The sequence below is a fragment of the Nicotiana attenuata genome, chromosome 9 (genome assembly GCF_001879085.1).
Source record: "Nicotiana attenuata strain UT chromosome 9, NIATTr2, whole genome shotgun sequence".
Classification (NCBI taxonomy): Eukaryota; Viridiplantae; Streptophyta; class Magnoliopsida; order Solanales; family Solanaceae; genus Nicotiana; species Nicotiana attenuata.
This window is the reverse complement of record NC_031997.1, coordinates 40784357-40807174: the sequence shown is the minus strand read 5'-3', so window position 1 is coordinate 40807174 and position 22818 is coordinate 40784357. Positions and strand designations below refer to the sequence as shown.

The window sequence follows — 22818 nt, the reverse complement described above, 5'->3', positions numbered from 1 at the left end:
TTTGATCTGTAGATAGGACGGCCAGCATTTCCTTAATGCTGATGAATACTTTGTTTCCATTTTCAGAAGAAAAAAAGATCAGTAGTTTGACTTACGCTAGCTGAAGCAAACATTTGTAACCAAAGGTTTCGTTGATAGGATTATAATCTACACTAAAGATGGACAGATTTGAATTCTTGAAACTTATACTCTATAGTTATGTGTAAAAGTACATCAAATATTTTGGAATTCCTATAATTTGAAGTTAGTAGTGTTTATCAATATATTCAATCTGTATTTTTTCAGGAACAATCTTCTCTCCATAATTATAACTATTTTATTGATGGTTTTTTCGTGCTTGGTAACGCCTGTTCCAAATGTTTTTCAGGCAGTGGAGTGACTTGGTAGATCTGTTATGAAAGAGGAAGTTGATCTTCTAGTTTTATCTTGTGAAGAAGACTATGATGTTTGAGAAAGATAGATTTCTTATTCTTTTGCCTTGTAAAATCAATAAGAAGTTTTGTAATAAAATTTGGATAATCATGCAATCCGTTGTTACATCTACAGGATCAACACTATATAGTTCGGAGCTCCTATTGAATGGGATAGTTTGACAGGTGGTTTCTTAATTCAACTGATGACGACAAGTTTGGGTGCGTGAATGTGTGGATGGGAAATCTAATCTGATTTTTGTTGATAAGTAGTGCAGTGCAACAAGTAAATCCCATTTGCCTCCGAATTTTAGTTGCTGATATGAAGATGTATATCCTTATTTAACCAACCTTATTTGTCACAGATTATATTAAGAGAACTCCTTCAATGGTATGGGTGAAGAAAAATAACAATCAATACCTCGCTGTTGCAAAATGCAAATAAATGTCTTTTAAAACAGTGGCGTATGCATTCCTTTAAGAGGCATTTGTATCATAAGTGTAGCTATCTGTAAATTTAATTTGTTTTTAATGTATAGTGTTTTAGTCTTCTCTCATGCAATGTTGTGCTATATAATTTCTACCTCCACGTTTATTTTTCAGAAAACTTGTCCTGTTGGATCTTGAACTGGCTTCAGATTTCCAACTAATAATGGATATCCAAAAAAGATAATTCAAGTTAGATGCCTGCAATTTTTCATCTACTGTGGTTCAAATGTCATATGGTCTTTTTTTTCTCTTTTCATATGGTCAATTTCATGACAAATATTATTAATGGGAATTGGATGACTGGTTTGTTGCTTCAGATATGTCCAGTTTGCTCCATTAATGACCAGCATTACAAGCCATCTTTGACATAAGGTGTCAAATAGGTCAGGTGGGCTAATTCTGAAGATAAATAAATGGAACCAACAAATAAGTTCAGTCATGATTCAATTAAAGTGTGAATCAAAATGGCTAGGTCAATTTGATTCAAACAATATGTCATAGTTCAACTTGTCCAACGCAAAACATTACAACACTTTATTACATTCTATAATTTGTTTAATTACCAGACCAGTGAGTATATTCCAAGTTGGGCAGGTTATATTTCTGCGCACTAACCCTAGCTTAACATAATGAAACCCCAAATGAGGGTCCTTTTTTTGGCTCTTAAAATGGCAAAAAATTTACATGGTTTGCAGTACCTGGTAAATAACACCAGGCCTAAAATGGAATAAAACAACAATGATAGTTGAAATAAGAAACCTGATCAGATCAACCAGGGTAGAACCAGTGCTTTAGAATTTGATAATGTCCGTCCCAACCTTACATTGAGCTCTATTCTCTAGCACTAGAGACAGAAAGAAGACAAGGGATAACTACTTTACCTATATCGGTATACACATTTGACTGCCAGATTTCTTGAGGTATCAACCACCTCATCACATAAGATGATGAGGAAAAGAAATAAGAGAAAATAATACGAAGAAAATACATCTTTAAGGTGGAAAAGAAGCATATACAATATTTCCTATACAACTTGAACATTTCATCATCATACTCGTTTCATGCAGGGTTAGAATTTTCGGAGATTTGGACTCGCCAGGAATAGTATCGAATGTACATTGCATTGAGACTCATAGAAGCACCAAAACCCAATACTGATGCTATCATTACTGAATAGACTGCCTGCAATTGAAGCTGCCAAAAGACAAGATTTCCAGGCATTACTCCTCATTTCATATCTGCCAAAAGTGTTGTGTGTGTGTATAATTTTCTTAGACCTTTTCTTTTCCGCATTGGGTTTGGTTGGGGTGGGGATTCATGCATGAGTTGTGAATCTGGTGCATCTTTTAACGTTAAGACTTTTTCATCTAGAAATTTTTTATGGTTAAAGAAGACACGGGTGGACAGACTAGAAAATATCTAAGAGTTATCAAATATCAACTGCATAATAGAGAATGCATCTTACCATAGAGTAGAAAACATGTAGGGTAATGGCCACAAGAGCAAACTCTAGAGCGGCATATGTCCATATGTACTCCCTAATAGCTGCATTTCAAATGAAAATTCTATAACGCAAGTCAGCAAGTAGTTGATAAATAAAATTTAGGGGCTCAAACGTACCTAGGATGACAGCAAAAATAGATGCCAAAAGACCTAGTGTGAACGCAAGTGGTGCAGCAATCACAAGCGCCTGAGTTTTCATGTCATGAACCTTCAAGAGACTGACTTTAAATATGAATTCCAACAACAACAATAATAACATAACCAGTGAAATCCCACAGGTAGTATCGTACACCTACCTTTGTGAAGGTAGAGAGGTTGTTTCCGAATTCCACAAATAATAAAATAAAAAGATAAGATTCCACGTAGTTGGTGTCATCAAATTCCACCTTTCTACTTAAGACTTGGAAAAAGATATAAAAGTTGATGGATAATATTCCACGTAGTTGGCTTCATCAAATTCCACCTTTCTACTTGAGAGTTGGCAAAAGATATAAAAGTTGATGGATAATATTCCACGTAGTTGGCGTCATCAAACTCCACCTTTCTACTTAAGAGTTGGCAAAAGATATAAAAGCTGATGGATGTGCATTCCATTCCAATGCTGACATCAAAGTGCAGCTGACAGCAGGTGCGCACACGCACTAATGTTTTTAATTGAGAAAGGAAAAGTAATCAATTCTTCAAATTATTGTTTTATAAAACTTTATGACCTTTTTTTGCTTTCTAAGCAAGGTGTTTATTAGACAACTAACCAAATGAAAGAGTACAATGGAAAATTATGCTCAATTTTATTATGTTTAGTAGTTTAAACTGTAATGAAATGTTACATAAAAGGACCAAGATAATGGTCTAATTTCTGAGGCAACAAAACAATTATGCAGAGACGATATATTGGAGAAAAATTATTGCTTTGGAATGCATCACAAGGGAAGAATAGACAACACTGAGATAGAGGAACTGTTGGACATCTTAAGCTTTTCCAACATTATGGAACCAAGTTGGGGAAAACGAAAGAAATGCCACATAGTTGCACTTTGCTTTACTCGTCTAGAATATATTCTGCTGTAATTTTTCATTTTCGAGCTATTCAAAAATCCGAGCTCAATTATTTCTTAGGACAGAGGACCTAGCATCATAGCTCTTGAGGCGTGACAGAATGAAATAGCACAGTGGAATAACAAGATGCAGACAGAGACCTGGGCTGCCTTATGTTCTAAAGGGACCTTGAATAGAAATACAAGTTTCCATCATTCATCCATCCCAACCAGGCTCAGTGGGAGCTTATTATAAATAAATAAAGAAATAAAATAAAAATATTATGGGCCATGCTTTATTAAGAGGCACCATGTCAGCCAACTGTGCTTCACAATCCTCTCTCTTTTTCTTGGATACGGTAAACCTCAATCCAATAGGAACCAAGCAATGGTTTTACCCACTTTGCTCCCTCACTAACTCGAAAACCAGACCTCATGGTTGGAGCTAGAGAATCTTACTACTATGCTATCTCCACTTATTCAATCATCTCCATTTTTGAGAATGTGTCTGCATAATATGCAATCATCTAAGAAGGTTCTTGACTGCCTCTCCTCTTACTCAAACTTCTTACAATTCTCGAACTCTGGTGTCATCCGTACAGGTTAAGAGATAGGAAGTTTGCCTCTTCTGCCCCCTCAGTTACCTGCGATGCAAGCATACACAGAAGCACAACTCCCCCCTAAACAAAATAACAAAAAAAAAAGGAAAAGAAGGAATTTCACATTATTGCCTTTTACCCAAGTAACCACTAGTTTGTACCATTGTTCCAATAAGTTCCTCCAACTTTCGTTCTCACGAATAAATCCTAGTTCCCCCACCCCACCCCCACCCCCACGGGGACACATTATGGTTTGCCTGCTTTTCTGAATTTTATGGCAAAGGAAGCGGGATGGTGGCTCAGATAAGAACCTGATCAATTTAACTGGTGGCACTCAGTACAATAACACTACCAAAAGACCCTATTCATTTACTCCTATCCAAGTCTTGGATAAACAAGCAGCTGAACCGGAAATGAGGGCATCCAAGGGTCAGATAAATAAGTATTTCCGAGATACACAGGATTTTACCTTTCTATGTTCCGACAGTTGTTTTTTTTTTTTTTGGGAGGGGGGGGGGGATGAAATCTCAAGCCAAAGTTATTTCTAAAATTCAATCTAGAAGAATTAGGATGAAATTCAATCTAGACCGTTAGAGCGGGTAAGAGTTCCACGTTTATTAGGGAATAGATTGATGGTCTCCTTATATGGACTCGGCAATCCTCCCCTCATGAGCTAGCTTTTGGGGTTGAGTTAGGTCCAAGTGCTATATCTTTACATGGTATTAGAGCCAAGTCCATTCCCGTTTGGCCACTATGATATATCGTGCACGCTCCAGTTGGTGGTTTGTGCGTGCGAGGGGGTGTTAGAGTGGGGAAAAGTCCCACGTTGATCGGGGAATAGACTGATGGTCTCCTTATATGGACTTGGGCAATCCTCTCCTCATGAGCTAGCTTTTGGGGTTGAGCTAGGTTCAAGTACCATATCTTTACATGGACAATTTGGGAAGAAAAAAACCGAAAATGCTTTGACGATAGATCCAGCAACGTCCAAAAGATGAAAATGAAATATTTAGTTCTATTTTATTTTTGGTGTAAAGAAGAATACTTAGAAGATTATGAATCTATTTTTGATGTATTAGAATCGTTATGAGAAGAAAAGGATTAGGAAGAGCTTCTCCTGTGCTTCACCTTGTAATTATGGATGACCCCACAGTTTATGTGTAGTCTTTTTATTTATATACAAATATGTTACCTTTTCAACAAGAAAATCAATCTAGAAGCTAAAAAACTCACCAGTAACTGCTCAAGGAAGAAGAAATAGCATATTGTGCTGATCAAAACAAGCACCACAAAGTCCTGCCAAGCACTGCAATTACAGAAATTCCAATTTTGATTAGACTCCGAAAACAGACGCAGTAGCTGAGAAACTAGATCAACAACATTGTACAGAATGCTGCTCCATCATCAGCTAGCTTCTTCCCAGTATTCACAACTAAGGATTGAATTTACTTTTTAATATTAAATGAAGATAGTTGTTGAAGAAGCACCAATTTAAAGGATCAAACAGAGACTGGAGACAGAACTTCTTCAGATCTCACCAGGCAAACGTGAACAATCAATGCAAAATCTACGAAAAATTTAGAATGTGTAACACAACTGTGTGAAAGAAATCGTATTTTCCACGTGATGTTCACCTTATTCTTCTAGAGTTGTTGTCCTGTCTGTTATCTCGTTGACTAGTACTTGGGACCCGAAGCAAAGTCACAGGTAAATTAGAAACTTCCTGTCGACAAACATCACAAGTTTTGTTCCCTTTCATGCTAAACCACTTGATCGCACAGTCCTCATGAACAAGTCTTAGGTCACCTTTGCAGCTGCACTCCATTTGGAACGTATTGCCTTCATCACATGCATCCAGACAGATCCTACAAACTGCTTCCTCTTCAGGGATTTCCCTATCCTCATTCTCAGGAGCAGGAGTAATTTCTTTGTTCATTTTAATCAATTTTTGAAGCGTCGAAACAGTGGAAAAGTCAAATATTAATCATAACATTTTCAACAGCTTACTATAGAATTTTCGAATACACTAGGAAATAGAAGTCACTAAAAATTTTGAAACACTTTTTTCAATTGATTCAGGAGAAGAATGAATATTCAGATGCATGGGACTCATTAATCAGCTTATAACAGAAATCATTTTATAAACCAGTAAAGACCAGAGTTGGATTAGATAGTAACACGTCTGTGAAGAAATGGTTACTTTACATTATTGATTTCTTAGCGGCCAAAAGGCTGTATCAGCGATCACTTATTTACTTGGAAGGCCTCACTAAATATTTGTGATGAATACAGTAGAATAAGGATAAGTTTAACATCATACAGCTTCATAATTAGTTTGACTTGATTAAGCATGGTACACTATTTTTTGATAATTCAGGCACACAGCTTAAACACATTTGACTTACCATCTCCAGTATCTGGAACATGCTCTTCATGGGTAGCAAAGGACATTGATCTAACAATGACAAAATTTCTCCCAGGCACAGAAAGAGACCTTGACATGCTAGCTTTGGATGCCCCAATCCGCGATGACTGCAAGCAGAATTACAAGTCACAGACATGAGTTAGTGTACATGGAAAGTAGAGAAACCATTGGATTTAACAGCTATTATCATTACAAGTAGGAAACATCTAATACGTTAATGGCCTCATAACTGGTAGAAGGTTCCAGCGAGTGGAAGGAAAGAGGATTAACTCTAGATTACAATTCCTTTCAAAAGTGAGTTCCTAAACATTTAAAATGAACAGTAGATCTTCTTGGCAATTAGATAATTGAACATACAACAGCTTGAGGTCAGCTTCCAAAATACTATTGCTTTTTCTGTGGCATTAATTCCTGCCTTATTGTGTATGACAAAGCATGACTAACACAAGGATCAACAGGTTGATGTGAGTGGCACGTTGTATACAAAACATTAGATTATCTGTTGAAGTTTGTCAGACCAGATATTTATATAAAAATAAATTGAGGATATAACCTAAATCGGATGCAAGAACATTGAGGATATAACCTAAATCGTTGCATAGTATAATCAGTACAATATAATTTGTTATTATTTCTGTGTCTACACATACCAAACTTTCGAAGTTGTCTGACAAAGTTGAATTTATTAGAAACTATTAAAAGTGCATAATTGTTAATGAACAAAAGAAACTCACATGTGACTTTTGTTGTTCACCATGTGTCCTAGCCGAAATAGGCGTGGAAACTGATGGAGATGAATTTGAAGCAGGGGTCACAGGTAAAGAGGTACATTTTTGCCAATTGTAGGAGGAGAAGTGCGCTGAAAGTGGGCTTCCTGGAACTACCTTATGATCTGAACTGAGGAGAGAGCTTCTCTCACCGTCAGATGAAGCAACTTTCTTCTTAAAGCTCAAAGCCCGAAGAAAACCTCCTCTAGGACCTGGTGAATGGGGCGAATACTTTCTGCCAATTCCAGTTCCAAAACCTGCATGTTTTGGAGGTATTTGAAGGGAAAGATCTGCTCGTTTCATGCTTGGGCCCAAACCGGCAACCATACTAGAGGATTCCGTTGTCTGAAAATCAGCCTGCATGTACCCAAAAGATAAAGAATCTCTTGTAACATGTGGTAGTATTGCCACCGAACTTCTAACTTTATGTAATTGCACACTTGTTAATTTCTCTACTCTGAGTAACATAGCTTATGGTAACATTCAGAAAGACAGGTGAGACACAAAACTACCTAATTTTATATTCTCCTGGTTAGAGGCATCAGTTGGTTAAATGTAAAGCGTTTTTATTTTTCCTGCAAAACCTTTTACAAATCATATTCAGGATTAGTTGAGAGTAATGCTAGTGTCATGCAGTAGCGGTAGAAGTATTTTTATGCTTGGTGATAGTTGTAAGTGGTCGGAGCAAGTTATATGAAGCATTGTTAAAGGGACTATCATCCTACTTCCTTATGTGATGTACAAACACTTCCCTTTGGAAAATATTTTCATAAATTTTAAAGACAGATAACACTTGAAAGTAGAAAAAACATTCTTAACTGACGCTCAAGGCCTCATAGAACCCAAAAAATGGGAAGAACCGGGGAAGAAAGACACACAGGGGATGAATGGGAAGATCGAAAAGTTGGAAGAAGAAAGGACTTTTTGGATCATGGCTTTTGTGAAATTATTTTCGGAACTTTGCAAGAAATTATACAATGTTTAAAGTAAAGTACTATTAAGTAAAAGTCTCTTAGATCTATCATTGACCATCAGACCAGAACTATCCTTCATCTAGATGCCAGATAATGGTAAAAACAGAACTAATGCAAAAATATCCTTCATTGTGCACTTCAAAGAATATCCACGCACGGACACTCTCACATATATCTTCCTAGCACACAAAAAAAAAGCCTTCAAAAGGTCTTACATTCTACAATCGCACTTCTTTCCAATGTCACTAGAGATTTCTCTAGCAAGAACTATACCCCTATCAAATGCCATAATGTAACGTAAAATCACTAAAAGTAGCATAGAATACCATTGCATTGACAATCTCAATCCCCATAAACAAGAACTCTTAACATTTTTCAGAAATAAATTATCATCCAAAAAGTTGTGCATATTTCATACATTAGTAGGCACCTAAATAAAATGAGGAAAGCACTACCTCTCGAAACCAAGAAGCCTGCATTTCCTGAAGCTTTAGAAAAGTTATCTACTTAAAACACAACCTAAAATTTAACATAATACTCCTTCATCCCGAAAAAAGAATAGCATAGGGATATGAAGAGTCAACTCATCTAATCTTTCGTGTGAATTCGGACATCCATCTCACTTTTTTAAATAAAATTACATATTTGGAAACTACATAGAAGGGGAGCCTCGGAGTGAGGATAAAGTTGACTCCGTGTGACCTACAGGTCACTGGTTTGATCCGTGGAATCAACCATTCACATTAGGGTAGCATGCCTATATCACACCTCCTTGGGGTGCGTAACCAGGGGCAGACCTACATTGGGGGGAGGGGTAACCGAAACCCGTTAGCCTCAGCAAAAAACTATATATATATTTTCATATATATATATATATATATATATATATATATATATATATATATATATATATATATAGTGAGGACCCCTTAAATATTTTACGCCCCACCCCCCACCCCCAAAGCATAAAAACTGGACAAAGACGCTGGTTCGTAGGAGTGCTTAAGTACCTACACTCTCTTGATGACCCAGGTTCGAATCTGGACTCCTACAACTTATATTTTTTTATTTTATTTTTAAAGTGGTGCCCCGGTGATACTCAAATCCTAGGTGCGCCTCTATGCGTAATGCGGATGCTTCATGCACGAGTTGCCCTTTTGTTTGGGTAGGAACTACAAAGAAAGAATAAGAATAAGAAGAATTGCTTAAGTAAGGTAGTCGCTTCTTTTTTTCGGTATGCCACATAAAAAGTTTTAGAAATCACAACTTCTTAAATTAAAAAACAATCAAATTTTATTAAAAGATGGTAGTCTAAGAAAACACGATTTGGTCTCCTAAACAGTGAGTACCAAACAATTTGAGATAGAGGGTGTGTTTGGTATGAAGAAAATGTTTTCTTTGAAAATACTAGTATTTTCCTTGGAAAATGTTTTCTTGGAAAATAAGTGGTTTTCTTACTTATTTTTCCGTGTTTGGTTAGGTAGTAGAAAATATTTTTGAAAATTATGTAATTTAGGCAAACCTATATGAAACGAAATGGGTAAGGGCGGGTCGCGGGAGGGTGGTAGGTCTGGGTCTAGGGGCCTGAGTGGCAGTGGTAATGTCGGGTGGAGGGGGTGGAGGGTGGGGGTGGGCGCATAAGGGGTGGGGTAGGGGTGGGAAATAGGGTGGGGAAGGTTAAAAAAGAGTTAATGGGAAATATTTCGGAGGAATATGAGTTCGAGAAGAAAATATTTAAGCCACCAAATATGGGAAAATTGGTTCTTCATACCAAACACATCCAGAGAGAGTACATATATTAAACACACTCGTATATATTTATACTCTACAACTGATTAAAAAAGAAAGCTTTTATGCACAATGGTAACATATGAATCCAGATACTAAAAGCACCACCTGAAGCTGAACAAAGAAGAGAAGAAAAAAAAACTTTATATTGAGCAGCCACAGCAGTAAAAGTGTAAAACCACACTAACCTGTGATGTACTTGGAGAAGCAGGAGGAGGACCATTATCTGAAATTGATGTAGATACTGCGTCTGTTCGTCTAGGTGCATCCATTCTCTATAATTATTACCTTAAAAGCACAAAACAATAAGAGATTGTATACAAAGCCATCTAAAAAATTCAAGAAAATGAACAGAAAATTTGCCAACTTACTTTACATAGAGAGGATTAAAGATATCTATGGAGATTCTATAAGACCCCTAATTCCCCAAATGAAGGGTACTAAGAAAGAGTAAGAAGAATGGACTGAGACAGTGGACTGGTTGTTTGTTTGGGATAAGACTGAGAATCAAAGTTACATACTACTTAATTGTTTAGGGGGGTGGTGTTGGTCCACCACTGTATTGCAATCGTTTTTTCTTGCCGCTTTATTACATGTTAGATGTTAGTATATGTTTCTTTTTCTAATTTTATACGTATATACCAACAAAATTTTCTGTCACCAGAATCTGATCTGGTACTAGATTACCTTTTTTTCTAAGTATCCTTGTAATTGATAATGTTAGAATTACTTAACCAACAGTAATTATTTATCTTCAAGGTACTATTTTAACTTGTAATAGTAATCATTTGGCATTTAAATCATTTGATCTTGTAAAGATTGTAACTCATCAAATCTCGGTGGACAAAGTTGTTAGTATATGTGTTTGTGGGAGGTTAGTTGGTTAAGATGCGCAAGTTGATCCGAATATCACAATTATAATAACATCCAGTAACTGATTTATATTATTCCTTGTTTTTTGATATACTACTTATTGATATCGATGATTTAATTTTTTGGTCCTGGGTGTAGGCACATCTAAGGTTGTAAAATTTGACCCACACTCAAATGACTCGCCCAACTCATCCAAGGTTTGGTTGGTTAATCCCCCCCCCCCCCCCAATACACACGCATAAATTGTTTAAAATTACCCTCCGTTATACTATTGGATCAAAAGAACCCCTGCCGTTTTACTATTCAAACACATATACCTCTCACTTGACGGATCGGACACTTGACAACACTTGGCACGCATTCAAGGATGTTGGTCCATTTAATTTTAAATTAGACCCGACTCACCCCATTACCCGGTATCTGATCCATTTCTTTTGCAATGATGCACCGCTTCCAAGTTCAATTGACTCCACCTATGTCCCAGAAGTTATTGCTTAGGATTCCAATGTTTACAAGTGTTCCAATAAGTGAACTTATTATTAGCGGATTCAGAATATTGGTATTGTCTGGCTATATTTGGGGAAGTGCACTTTTAGCCACTAATAACACATGTATTTACTTTTAAGCCACTGTTTAAAGTGTCTTTAGTCTTTAACCACTGCTTTAATAAACTTTACCTGTCCGGACGAAAACACCCTTCTGCTCATAAAAGTTCAGGACCAAGTATCCTTAACTTTTGAACTTGCAACTCTAAGTTCAGGACTTCAAGACTACATGTTCTTAACTTTTGAACTTGCAACTCTAAGTTCAGGACTTCAGGACTATATGTCCTTAACTTTTGAACTTGGAACTCGAAGTTCAGGACCACCTGTCCTTAAGTTCTGTGCTTGTAACTCTAAGTTAAGGACTACTTGTCCTTAACTTTTGAACTTGTAAGTCTAAGTTCAGGACCTATTGTCCTTAACTTTTGAGTTTGTTAGTTTAAGTTCAGGACCAAGTGTCCTTAACTTTTGAACTTGTAACTGTAAGTTTAGGACCAAGTGTCCTTAACTTTTGAGCTTGTTAGTCTAAGTTCAAGACCTATTGTCCTTAACTTTTGGGCTTCTTAGCCTAAGTTCATTGTCCTTAACTTTTGAGCTTGTTAATCTAAGTTCAGGACTTCAGGACCTATTGTCCTTAACTTTTGAACTTGTAACTGTAAGTTCAGGACCTATTGTCCTTAACTTTTGAGCTTGTTAGTCTAAGTTCAGGACCAAGTGTCCTTGACTTTTGAACTTGTAATTCTAAGTTCAGGACCAAGTGTCCTTAACTTTTGAACTTGGAACTCGAAGTTCAGGACTAAGTGTCCTTAACTTTTGAACTTGTAACTGTAAGTTCAGGATCCATAACGTAGCAGAAAACCAAACGTTATTTGTATATTTTCACAAATAATAATAATAATAATAATAATAATAATAATAATAATAATAATAATAATAATAATAATAATTGCAATTTACATATAAGATTGATGTCAGATTCGGCTTGGATGCAACATTGATAAGACAAATCTACATAGCCTTTTCATTACTAGTCTGATGAAAATACAAGTGACGACGATTTAGTGTCCCAAGATAATTTGTCTAATGATGATTCTGAGAATACAGAGGATGAGGATGATAAAGAGTGCGATAGTGATGAACATAATAAGTTACTGATAAGTTACGGAGTCCACGACAGTCGCCGTCTCACAGACGGCGGCACGGTTCTTCTCCCTAACATGAAAGAGATAGAAGAAAGGGTAACACAGTTTTTTCATAATAATTTGAATAGACTAGTGGCTACTATTGCTAAGCATTGAAAATGCTGGATAAAAAGTAAATACCACTTTAAAAAGTGGCTACCCCACACAATTTTTACTATATTTGGTAGAAGTTCTTTTTCTTTCTTTTAGCTTTCTCGTATTCGAATTCAATGGCCCAATTAATTTAGATTTAGAGCCCGTTTGTCCAAACTGTCAAAAATTATTTATTTTGGAAAGTGTTTTTGTTCAAAAGAACTTTTTGAATAAAGTACTTTTACAAAATAACAGTTCGTGTTTGGCCAATTCGTTTGAATTGTGATTTTTGCAAGCTCATTGTGTTTGGCCAATCTCTTAAAAAACACTTTTAGGTATCAAATTACGAAAAAAGCACAGTAAAGGTTCAATTTGAGATTGGTATTATTTAGAAAAGAAAAATAAATTTAAACATTTATATACAATATTACAAGCACGAAGCCCCTTCGTGAAATGTCGTTTACCTTTTTTACACTTTAAAAATAGGGTTTACCTTGGATAAAATAGTCATTTAATTACTTTCCTAATATTTAGGACCTATAAATTCGTTGAAATTGGTTATTAAATCATTCTTTATTTAAACTAGATGCCTAAAATTTAGGGCTTTAAAAATTGATTAAAATTTTACCTTAAACATAGGTTTAAAACGTCAATTATTTGGAATATTAATACAAAATTTAAAGAGTTCGTTTGAAGTAGTTTTTACAAAGCATTTGGAAAGTGAAATCCTACCGGTATTGTATTTATGGTGAACAAACTCATTTTTTAACATTAATGAGTAATTTTTTGAACAGCAATATTTACTTCATTTAGTATTTGCAACAAAATAATTTAATTATGTGATAAATAATGTGAGACAAGTTAAAAACTACTAAATATAAAGGAAAAATTATGTTTCACTTTTCTTTTAATTTTGTCTTCTTCAATCAATTTAGACTATTATAAAATCCCGAAACTACAACGTGAAATTGATCGACTTTGTTATCATTTAAAAATAAATTTTATATTGGACAAATTATTGTTTAATTAATATTTTCTAATATTTGAGATGTTGAAATTAACTAAAGTTTTGACTATTATATTTTTTTCTTATTTGAACTATATAGGAACTCCTAATATCTAGGAATGCAATCGAAGTAAGATTACTTATACCAATGGAGTAAATTATTTTCACAAGAACTCATAATTTTAGGAATTCACACAGAACAATAATAATCCATGTGATATTAGAAGTGTTTTACTTCAAGATATCAAGAGACGAAACTTAAAGAAAATTGTACATAAATCATACTCAGAAGCTCATGATTATTTTCAGATTGCTAAAATTTTAAGGATTTAAGGTTGGTAATGTTCAAAATAGTAGTTATTTCAAGCTATTCCTTTTTAAGAAAATATTAATTAAATATTTTCAAAAGTATTGTCATTGAATGTTGTAGTTTCTTATAGTGTCGATATATGGTTGTTAATACTACCAATCACTATTGAGCTAAAAGAAGTAACAATATTTTAGTAGCATGTAAATCTCTTTATCATGATAGTGACCAAACCTACGTAGAAAGGATACCGTGAGAACCTAATTCTATCCCTAACGAAAGTCCAAATAATAAGGTATTTGTAGAGCAGAGATCTTCTTTTATCGAGTTAGATGAATGTAATTGACCTTCATCATTTTTTTAGGAATTTAAATTTTTCATAATCTTTATTTAATAATCCAGACACGTTTGTCAATAACAATATCTATGTAATTTTTATAAAATTTATATTTGTTGATATGAGTTGCGCACGCAACGCGCGTACTCTAAGACTAGTTTATTATAAAAGAATTTGAGTAAAATATAAAACATAAAGTAAAAATATAAATTAAAATTTTCAATCAATATAAAATATAGTTATTCCAAAGCAATAACATTAAGTGTTTGGTATTACTTATTGTTTACACGATATTTAAATATGTCAAAATACATCATTTACATAAATTTTAAATCTACTTTTAGGAATAGGAGAAAGAGAATAAAAATATGATTAAAAAAAAAAGAGAGAAGAAATGTATAGTAGAAAGGAAAAAGGAAAAGAAAAATATTAAATTAATGAGGGATAATTTGAAAATATAAAATTTATTGTACGATTATTTTGTCTTGAACAAATTAATTTTCTACTTCTTGGAAGAAGCTAGAATTTGTAAGATCTCCCCAAAAGCAGAAAACTGCTTCTGCTGCTGTTCAAAAGTACTTTTTTATTTTGGTCAAACACCTTAAATTTTTTAAAAAGTACTCTTTTGACAAAAAAAGTAAAAATTGCACGGGGCGCCCTATTTGGTCGCCCCCATTTAACTTATACCCATTTTTTAAAAAAGTTTTAACTTGTACCCACTTTTTAAACAACTTCAGCCCCCTTTCTCCTCCTTCTCCTCATTCGTTTTCTTCTTCTTCTTCTTCTTCTTCTTCTTTCTTCTGCTGTTGTCGGTGCTGCTATGAAACTTTAGTTCATGGGATGATTGCCATAAGTATGTTTATCAGATTATTTAAAAACAAATTATAAATAATTACGTAAGTTAGTAGACAATAATTTGTGAATATTTCCACGTACGGGAAGTTTAAGGTCACATTTAGCGATTCTTTTCATGATAATTCTGTTCTTTTCACGTTTATTTGTTCCCAAAATTTTATGATTTAGATACTGTTGGCAATCTGATTATTTTATAGTAGTCTGATTATAACAAAACTAATGAATTCAGGACAAAAAAACTTCAGCTTATTTAGTGCTGAAGTTTTTACAAATGAACTAAATAACTTCAGTATCTTCTGCTGATGTTTTTGAACAAGCTTTATGACAAAACTAATGAATCCAGGACAAAAAAAACCTCAGCTTATTTAGTGCAGAAGTTTTTACAAATGAACTAAATAACTTCAGCATCTTCTACTGAAGTTTTTGAAAAAGCTTATCCAGGACAAAAAAACTTCAGCTTATTTAGTGCTGAAGTTTTTATAAATGAACTAAATAACTTCAGCATCTTCTGCTGAAGTTTTTGAAAAAGCTTAATGACAAAACTAATGAATCCAGGATAAAAAAATTCAGCTTATTCAGTGCAATTATAAACAAAAACTTTCAGCAAATAGGCTTAAGTTCAGCAATTTACAAATAAAAACTTCAGCACACTTGGTTCAGCACACTTGCTACTTCAGGCCCGTCTACTAGAATGCTGAAGTTTTGTGTGATTGTCTTTGCTACTTCAACCCCGTATGCTGAAGTTACGCGAAAAAGTGGGTACGCTTGCAAATTTTTTTGCAAAGCGGGCACAAGTTAAAACGTGACCCAAAAAGAAGATATAGATGCAAACCCCCCCAAAAAAAATACTTTTGGCTTCCTAGAAGCTTGGTCAAACAAGCTTTTACATTGTCGAGTTCGTGCAACAAGCATTTTTCTTCCTCACATTTTATGACCAAATATATTGGACTAAGGTTTATAGCTCTTCTTTTTTTTTCACTATTGAATAATTAAAACTGTCAACCAGTAAAGAATACTTCTTTACAAATCCACCCCAACCTCCCTTGAATTGATATTCAACACATCATCATCAGACTTGTATAAGGTGGGGAGGGCACAAGAAACTATTTTTGTAATGTTGTTTTTAACTATTTATCTCCTTATAATTTATATTACAAGTATTTAGTGAGAAATATTTTGCTCATCAACTAAATATGGGAGAGCTCAACAAGATTGTTGAGGTCTAAGGAAGATCGAAGAAGATGAGTGATTCTTTATAATACCTACCCTAATGGCACTATTGATAATGGATTCGCTCACCAACCAAACACCAAAAATAAGTAAGAAAATTATTTGCTATTTTTCTACAAAATATGTTTTAGAAAAATATTTTTTTTCATATCAAACACAAATTTGAGCTTAGTCGAATAACTGGGTCGTACATCTTTAGGTTCATAAACCCTGATATATTATTACTATATAGAAATGACACTAGATATACCGCTTGTAGCACTCTTATTTAAAATATATTCAATTTTTAAAAATTATTAAAGTTTAATCTGTTTTGACGAACTTCATGTTGAACCTGCCATTATTGTTGCTTAGCTTCGTGTCTGAAATTGAGTTCTACCAAAGCCTATCTAAATTTGAACATCATTCAAACTTCAAACATTGATCTGAAGTTACACTTTGGCAGCCCCACAATTTTCAACTTCACACTCACATGTTTGAAGTTGATTATGAAATAGCTAAACTTTAAAAAGTTGGTGAACTTTGGTTAATTTTTAAAAAAGGGGTCCTAAAAAGGGCTATTATTGCACTTCTCACTGTTACTGTTGATATTGGGCTGAAGTCGGTCGCGCAAATTGCAACAATTGAACTGAATAATAAATCAAGAAAAAGGAGAAGAACCAGAAGCAGTGTTGTCGCATCGGTAGTTATCGGAGGAGTAGAAGAATCCGTATCCCCAGATAGCATACACAGTTTCAAGTTCCCACAAAGGAAGAGGATTCGCTTGGCTACTAGGTAAAAATAATCTAACTAATTTGATATTAAGAATAGCTGATTGACTGACTGATAGTGCTTTTTATTTTGACTCGATTTACATATCACTTACATTCTAGTCCACTGTTGAATTCCCTTTTAACTGTTACTGGCTTCTTGAAAATTCTGTTTGATTTGCAGGAATTGGAGCTGTATTAGAAGGATTGCAATGAAATTCTGGGATTGGTATTTGAAAATTTCAGTTGTTTCCGCCATGATTGGAGGTTCCATGGAGTTGTTCATGATCAAAACTGGCTTTTGTATGTCATCCTTCCTTTTTCCTCTCGCCTCTACTTTTCTAGTTGTAGCAGAGCCCGGAATTCGTCACACCTAGGATTTGATCATGTGTCCTAAAGTTATTTTGAATTCCCTTTACCACTACATTTTTGCCTATTTGCACGGTATAATTCTCTGGCAAAGTGATTTATTTGAACCCTTAGCCTCCACATAGTTCCGCCACTAAATTGTGTGCCTCACCCATTTTTCATTTCTGAGAATAAAGAAGGATTCGAGTTTTTTTGTTTTTTGTTTTTGTTTTTTGAGATGATAACATTTGTGGAGGTGTGTATTAATATACAACAGTAGATAGGTTCTAAAAAAACTATATTTACAAGGGAACAAAAGGAAAAAAATAACTGATCTACAATCCTAGCAGTATTCTAAAACTTATTGATACAGTATCTTCTGGGCACTTCTGTGTACACCAAAAATAAAAAAGAACACAATTCAGTTTGGTCTTCTGTACTGAATTGCTACTATCTTCAAACTTCCCAAAAACCTTCAAATTTCTATCTTTAGCCAAATGACTCCAAAATGACCCACGGACCTCCGAATTTACTTCCGATCACGCTCCCAATACCAGAATCACTACACGGAGCTATTCCCAGACCCGGAATCCCAAACGGACCTCGATAACACTGAAATGCACTTCAACCCAAACTTATGAAATTCTTTCAAAAATGCTAACTTCCACAATAGGCGCCGAAACGTTCCAGGGTCTTCCAAAACCCAGTCCAGACATACGCCCAAGTCCGAAATCATCATAAGAACCTGCTGGAACCTTCGAATCCCGATTCCGAGGTCGTTTACTCAAAAATCCAATCTTAGTCAATTCTTTAACTTAAAGCTTCCGAAATGAGAATTCTCTCTCCAAATCAGCTCCGAACTTACCGGAATTCAATTCCGACCATGCGTACAAGTCATAATACCTGAAGTGAAGCTACTCAGAGCTTCAAACCGCTGAACGACGCGTTAGAGGTCAAAACGACCGGTCGGGTCGTTACACTACATGTCCTTAACTTTTGAACTTAGAACTCGAAGTTCAGGACCTCCTGTCCTTAAGTTTTGTGCTTGTAACTCTAAGTTAAGGACTACTTGTCCTTAACTTTTGAACTTGTAAGTCTAAGTTCATGATCTATTGTCCTTAACTTTTGAGTTTGTTAGTCTAAGTTTTGAACTTGTAACTGTAAGTTCAGGACCAAGTGTCCTTAACTTTTGAGCTTGTTAATCTAAGTTCAGGACCTATTGTCCTTAACTTTTGAGCTTGTTAGTCTAAGTTCAGGACTTCAGGGCCTATTGTCCTTAACTTTTGAACTTGTAACTGTAAGTTCAGGACCTATTGTCCTTAACTTTTGAGCATGTTAGTCTAAGTTCAGGACCAAGTGTCCTTAAACTTTTGAACTTGTAATTCTAAGTTCAGGACCAAGTGTCCTTAACTTTTGAACTTGGAACTCGAAGTTCAGGACCAAGTGTCCTTAACTTTTGAACTTGTAACTTTTGGCAAAGTGATTTATTTGAACCCTTAGCCTCCGCATTGTTCCGCCACTAAATTGTGTGCCTCACCCATTTTTCATTTCTGAGAATAAAGAAAGATTCGAGCTTTTTTGTTTTTTGAGATGATAACATTTGTGGAGGTGTGTATTAATATACAACAGTACATAGGTTCTAAAAAAACCATATTTACAAGGGAACAAAAGGAAAAAATAACTGATCTACAATCCTAGCAGTATTCTAAAACTTCTAGGATTGATACAGTCAGTGGCGGAGGTAGGATCTCCCTTAAGGGGGGTCAAAAAGAAAAAAGTTTAAAAAGATGTAGCTAGTGGGAATTGAACTTATGACCTTACAAAGATTTTGAACCCCCTTGACCACTAAGCTACACTTTTGGGTTGTGTCAAGGGGATTCAAAACTTAATATATAGAGGTAAAAGACAGCTTTTGCCTTATATATACAGTGTAATTTTTCGGCGAAGGACCCTACTTCCGCCCCCCCTAAATCCGCCCGTGGATACAGTATCTTCTGGGCACTTCTGTTTACACCAAAAATAAAAAAGAACACAATTCAGTTTGGTCTTCTGTACTGAATTGCTATCTTCAAAACATCTGGAGTTCTCTCCTTCTAGATTGTCCGCCATATACCTGCAGGGATAGTCCTCCATCTATCTCTGTTTCCAGCTCCAGTTCCAGCTTCATCCCAACTAGTAAGCACTTCAGTAATCTTAGAGGGCATTGTTCATGAGATACCTCTGAGATTATTAAAATATATTCCATAGTTGATCAGTAATCCTGCAGTGAAAAGATCCAGCTCTATTTCATTAAAAAGGAAAAAAAATAAAGGAAAGATACAGATTGAATTTAAGCTTTTGAGTTTTGCAACAACAATCATTGTTGGAAATATTTAGATTATCCATCATAACGTATTCTAGAGGGACTACGATTGAAATGAAACCTGAATAGAGTTCAACGGATACAGATGATTCATGTAGCTGATCCCATCTAAAATGGGATTGAGGTCTAATTATTGATTTGATATCATATTTTATACTAGATATTGCTCGAAATCATCTGATGTTTTAGAGATCACTGTTGCTGGACTTAGGATCCGACTTGCAGTAGAAATCTTCTCATGCTTCTTTGTATCCTTGCCAATGGTAACAGTTTAATTTTACTATATCAGTATTTTGGAGGTTGCTTAAGAGTCACCACTCTTTTTCATCTGAAGAAAAAGGTGTGCTGCTTATCTTACTGTAACAATTTTGTATCAGATGATAGCAGTTTAATCTTACTACAGTGTATCAGTATTTTAGAGCTTTGCTCAAGTGTCACTACTCTTTTTCATCTGAAGAAAAAAGTGTGCTGCTTATCTTACTAACAATTTTGTATCAGATGATAAGGTGACTGTTCTAGAGGCAGAAAAGAGAGCCTGGGAAAATTCTCCGGAAGCCAAGGCTGTCAGAGATGCTCTCAATCCGTGGAGACATCAGGATGCAGAAGCAAGAAAAGATTCTTAGCTCTGTCACTTCTGTTTAGAGAATTATAAGGTAATTGCTACTTGCAAAATGCTGGTGTGAATTTAAAAGGAAATGAATTCCTTTCTATTACTCAATTCTAATGTAATTCCTGAAAATAATGAGATCCATCATAGAAGACAGCGAAATTGCCTGCGAAATATGTAAAAGAGGAATAAAGTCTGTAAACCTAATTCAAACAAGAACACATTGCAACAATATAGTCAATGAAACTCGGACTCTCACCACCACTTTCGATGGGTTTCTCCACCAAAATAACAGGATATTCGAATGTATATGTCTTTAATTGGTTTTTGCCTTTGCTTCTTAAATGTTGACAGTTCCGAAAAACAGTAACCAACCACCCGTGTAATGTTCGAGCTGCTGCAATTAAAAAGTCAAGCAACCGTTTAGCAGTTAGCAAAGAAACTTATGTATTGACAATGAAGAAAGGAAGAGATATTTTATAGATTGTTTAGCACACACGTTTGACATGTTGTAAAAGATTATCTCACGCTTTGGGACCATTCTCATTGTTATATTCGTGGATTACTTGTCTCTTTACAGCAACTGAAGAATTGGCTTTGAAGGAAGACAGCCCTGCCTTTTTGAGCTTGCTCGTATTCATATCTCTTATGGAATGGTTGAAGAGTGTGTCACAACTGATTATTTCACCAGCTTGGCTGTTACTTCACTTAGCATGTGATAAGAAAGTTCTATGAAGGGAATTGGGCATATATCAAAATGTAAAACTTGTGGAACCCTACTTCTTCTTTTCCTTCTCTCTATAGACATTTAGTACTTTGTTTCTTGGATGTGCATGTTGTAGAGAAGCAATCAGTTGGGAAAAGTGGACTAGATACGACAATACACATTTGTTCCACTAATATTTTCTTTTTCCTTTTGTCTGTATAAGTCTGGGGATGGGTGCAGGTGGAGTGGAGGATTATTTTATACCTCTGCTGTTCTCATATTATAACCTTTTAGTGACATTAGAATTGGTAAACTTAACCCCTCCTTCTGAATACTTTGCTTAATTGAATAAAGCACCTTTGGTCCTTGATTTTGCCTTCCAGTGGTTGAGGTTGTTCTATGAGGTTTCAGGACATTGCCGCAATGAGGTAAATTGGTGAAGATGTTTACCTCAGCCCTCAGAGGCGGACCTAGAGTATTAATATTAACCTAGAGTATACCCCGTAATAAAGTGGACACTTCAACTTGATATAGGTGTGTCTCGTGCAACGATCCATTTGACCCCTATGATTAACGGAGTAAAGTTAAATTATTTCGCTAAGGTTCAAGAGCAAATTAATTAGTAATCTTAAAACTTTTACTTGTCATAAGAGACAGAGATGGAGAAGAAAAACATGTCACAAGATTTTATTTTCTCATGTCTTAAAAAAGTAAAATGTCATTTCATTTATAGACAAAAGCAATGATTTTCAAATTAAAGAAAAACTCAACACACCACTCTCTCAATCTTTTTTACCCTTCCCTCAACTAATAGACAAAAAGGAGGAGTATAACACACAATAATTCTACCACCAGCAAACAAAATATGTTGAAAAAAGGAGAATAAATTAAAAATACATCTAGATCAAGGATAACCTTCTTCAAAACAAGTCTCCCAGAATAGCCTGTTTCTTTCCACCTCATCTTCCACATTTGCAACCCTACTACTACCCTTAGCAATAATATCATCACTTGATATATCTTCTTCTTTCTCTTCCATTGACTCTCCAAAAATTTGGAAACTCTCTTCTTTTCTGCAACAATGGTGTCCTTCATTTTCTTGTATTTCGTCATTTAAGCTATGTTCGTCATGTTCTTCAAAGGCACTAGTCACTTCTTGTGCATTTCCAAGAATATCCTTGGATTCAAAGCTGCATGATTCTGCATCATCGTCCTCAACAATATTATTGGCTTCATCAAAATTTTCTTGAGAGGTGCCTAGATGAATCTTGGAATCAGATTGAGAGTCACCACTGGCTTCTAATAGGAAAATATTACTCCACTTTTCACTTCTATCTCCAAAAAATTCCATATTTATTTGAATGACAAATTGGATTTGTGCTTTATTATAGTATATATAGATGGTTAATACTTAATCCTTTGCTTAAGCTAATATATAGATGGTTAATACTTTAATCCTTTGCTTAAGATAATTAGTATAATGATTACTGCATAGATGGTGGGATTTTTCGGTTAAGTGCTCGATCTTATCTTTTAAGTGGGATTCATTCATTTCACTCATCCACTTGCTTTTTCGAGGGTTTTTGTGAAGCAGTAGTTGGTCTTTTTTTTTTCTATAGAAACATATCACATG

At 35.0% G+C, this 22818-nt stretch overlaps 3 protein-coding genes across 9 annotated transcripts; 1 reads left to right on the top strand and 2 right to left on the bottom strand.

The window, feature by feature from the left end:
• On the bottom strand, positions 1642-10548 carry LOC109232304. 6 transcript variants are annotated; one of them, XM_019398023.1, is made up of 9 exons: positions 10361-10544; positions 10178-10277; positions 7195-7584; positions 6441-6567; positions 5670-5961; positions 5269-5341; positions 2520-2589; positions 2365-2444; positions 1642-2093 (listed from the first exon to the last, which is right to left on the bottom strand). In XM_019398023.1, the coding sequence occupies exons 2-9, from the start codon at positions 10259-10261 to the stop codon at positions 1959-1961; spliced, it is 1251 nt and encodes a 416-aa protein (XP_019253568.1). In that variant the 5' UTR covers positions 10262-10277; positions 10361-10544; the 3' UTR covers positions 1642-1958. The 6 variants fall into 6 exon arrangements, with proteins under 6 accessions (XP_019253568.1, XP_019253569.1, XP_019253567.1 ...); XM_019398024.1 differs by having other exon boundaries at positions 2520-2610; positions 5670-5907; XM_019398022.1 differs by having other exon boundaries at positions 2520-2610; positions 10361-10543.
• LOC109232302 lies at positions 16711-21448 on the top strand. The gene is made up of 4 exons (XM_019398019.1): positions 16711-17187; positions 17347-17465; positions 20371-20525; positions 21060-21448. The coding sequence occupies exons 2-3, from the start codon at positions 17375-17377 to the stop codon at positions 20493-20495; spliced, it is 216 nt and encodes a 71-aa protein (XP_019253564.1). The 5' UTR covers positions 16711-17187; positions 17347-17374; the 3' UTR covers positions 20496-20525; positions 21060-21448.
• Positions 19415-22634, bottom strand: LOC109232300. Of its 2 annotated transcripts, XM_019398018.1 has the most exons (3): positions 22101-22634; positions 20739-20876; positions 19415-19770 (listed from the first exon to the last, which is right to left on the bottom strand). In XM_019398018.1, the coding sequence occupies exons 1-3, from the start codon at positions 22534-22536 to the stop codon at positions 19718-19720; spliced, it is 627 nt and encodes a 208-aa protein (XP_019253563.1). In that variant the 5' UTR covers positions 22537-22634; the 3' UTR covers positions 19415-19717. The 2 variants fall into 2 exon arrangements, with proteins under 2 accessions (XP_019253563.1, XP_019253562.1); XM_019398017.1 differs by lacking the exon at positions 19415-19770 and having other exon boundaries at positions 20535-20876.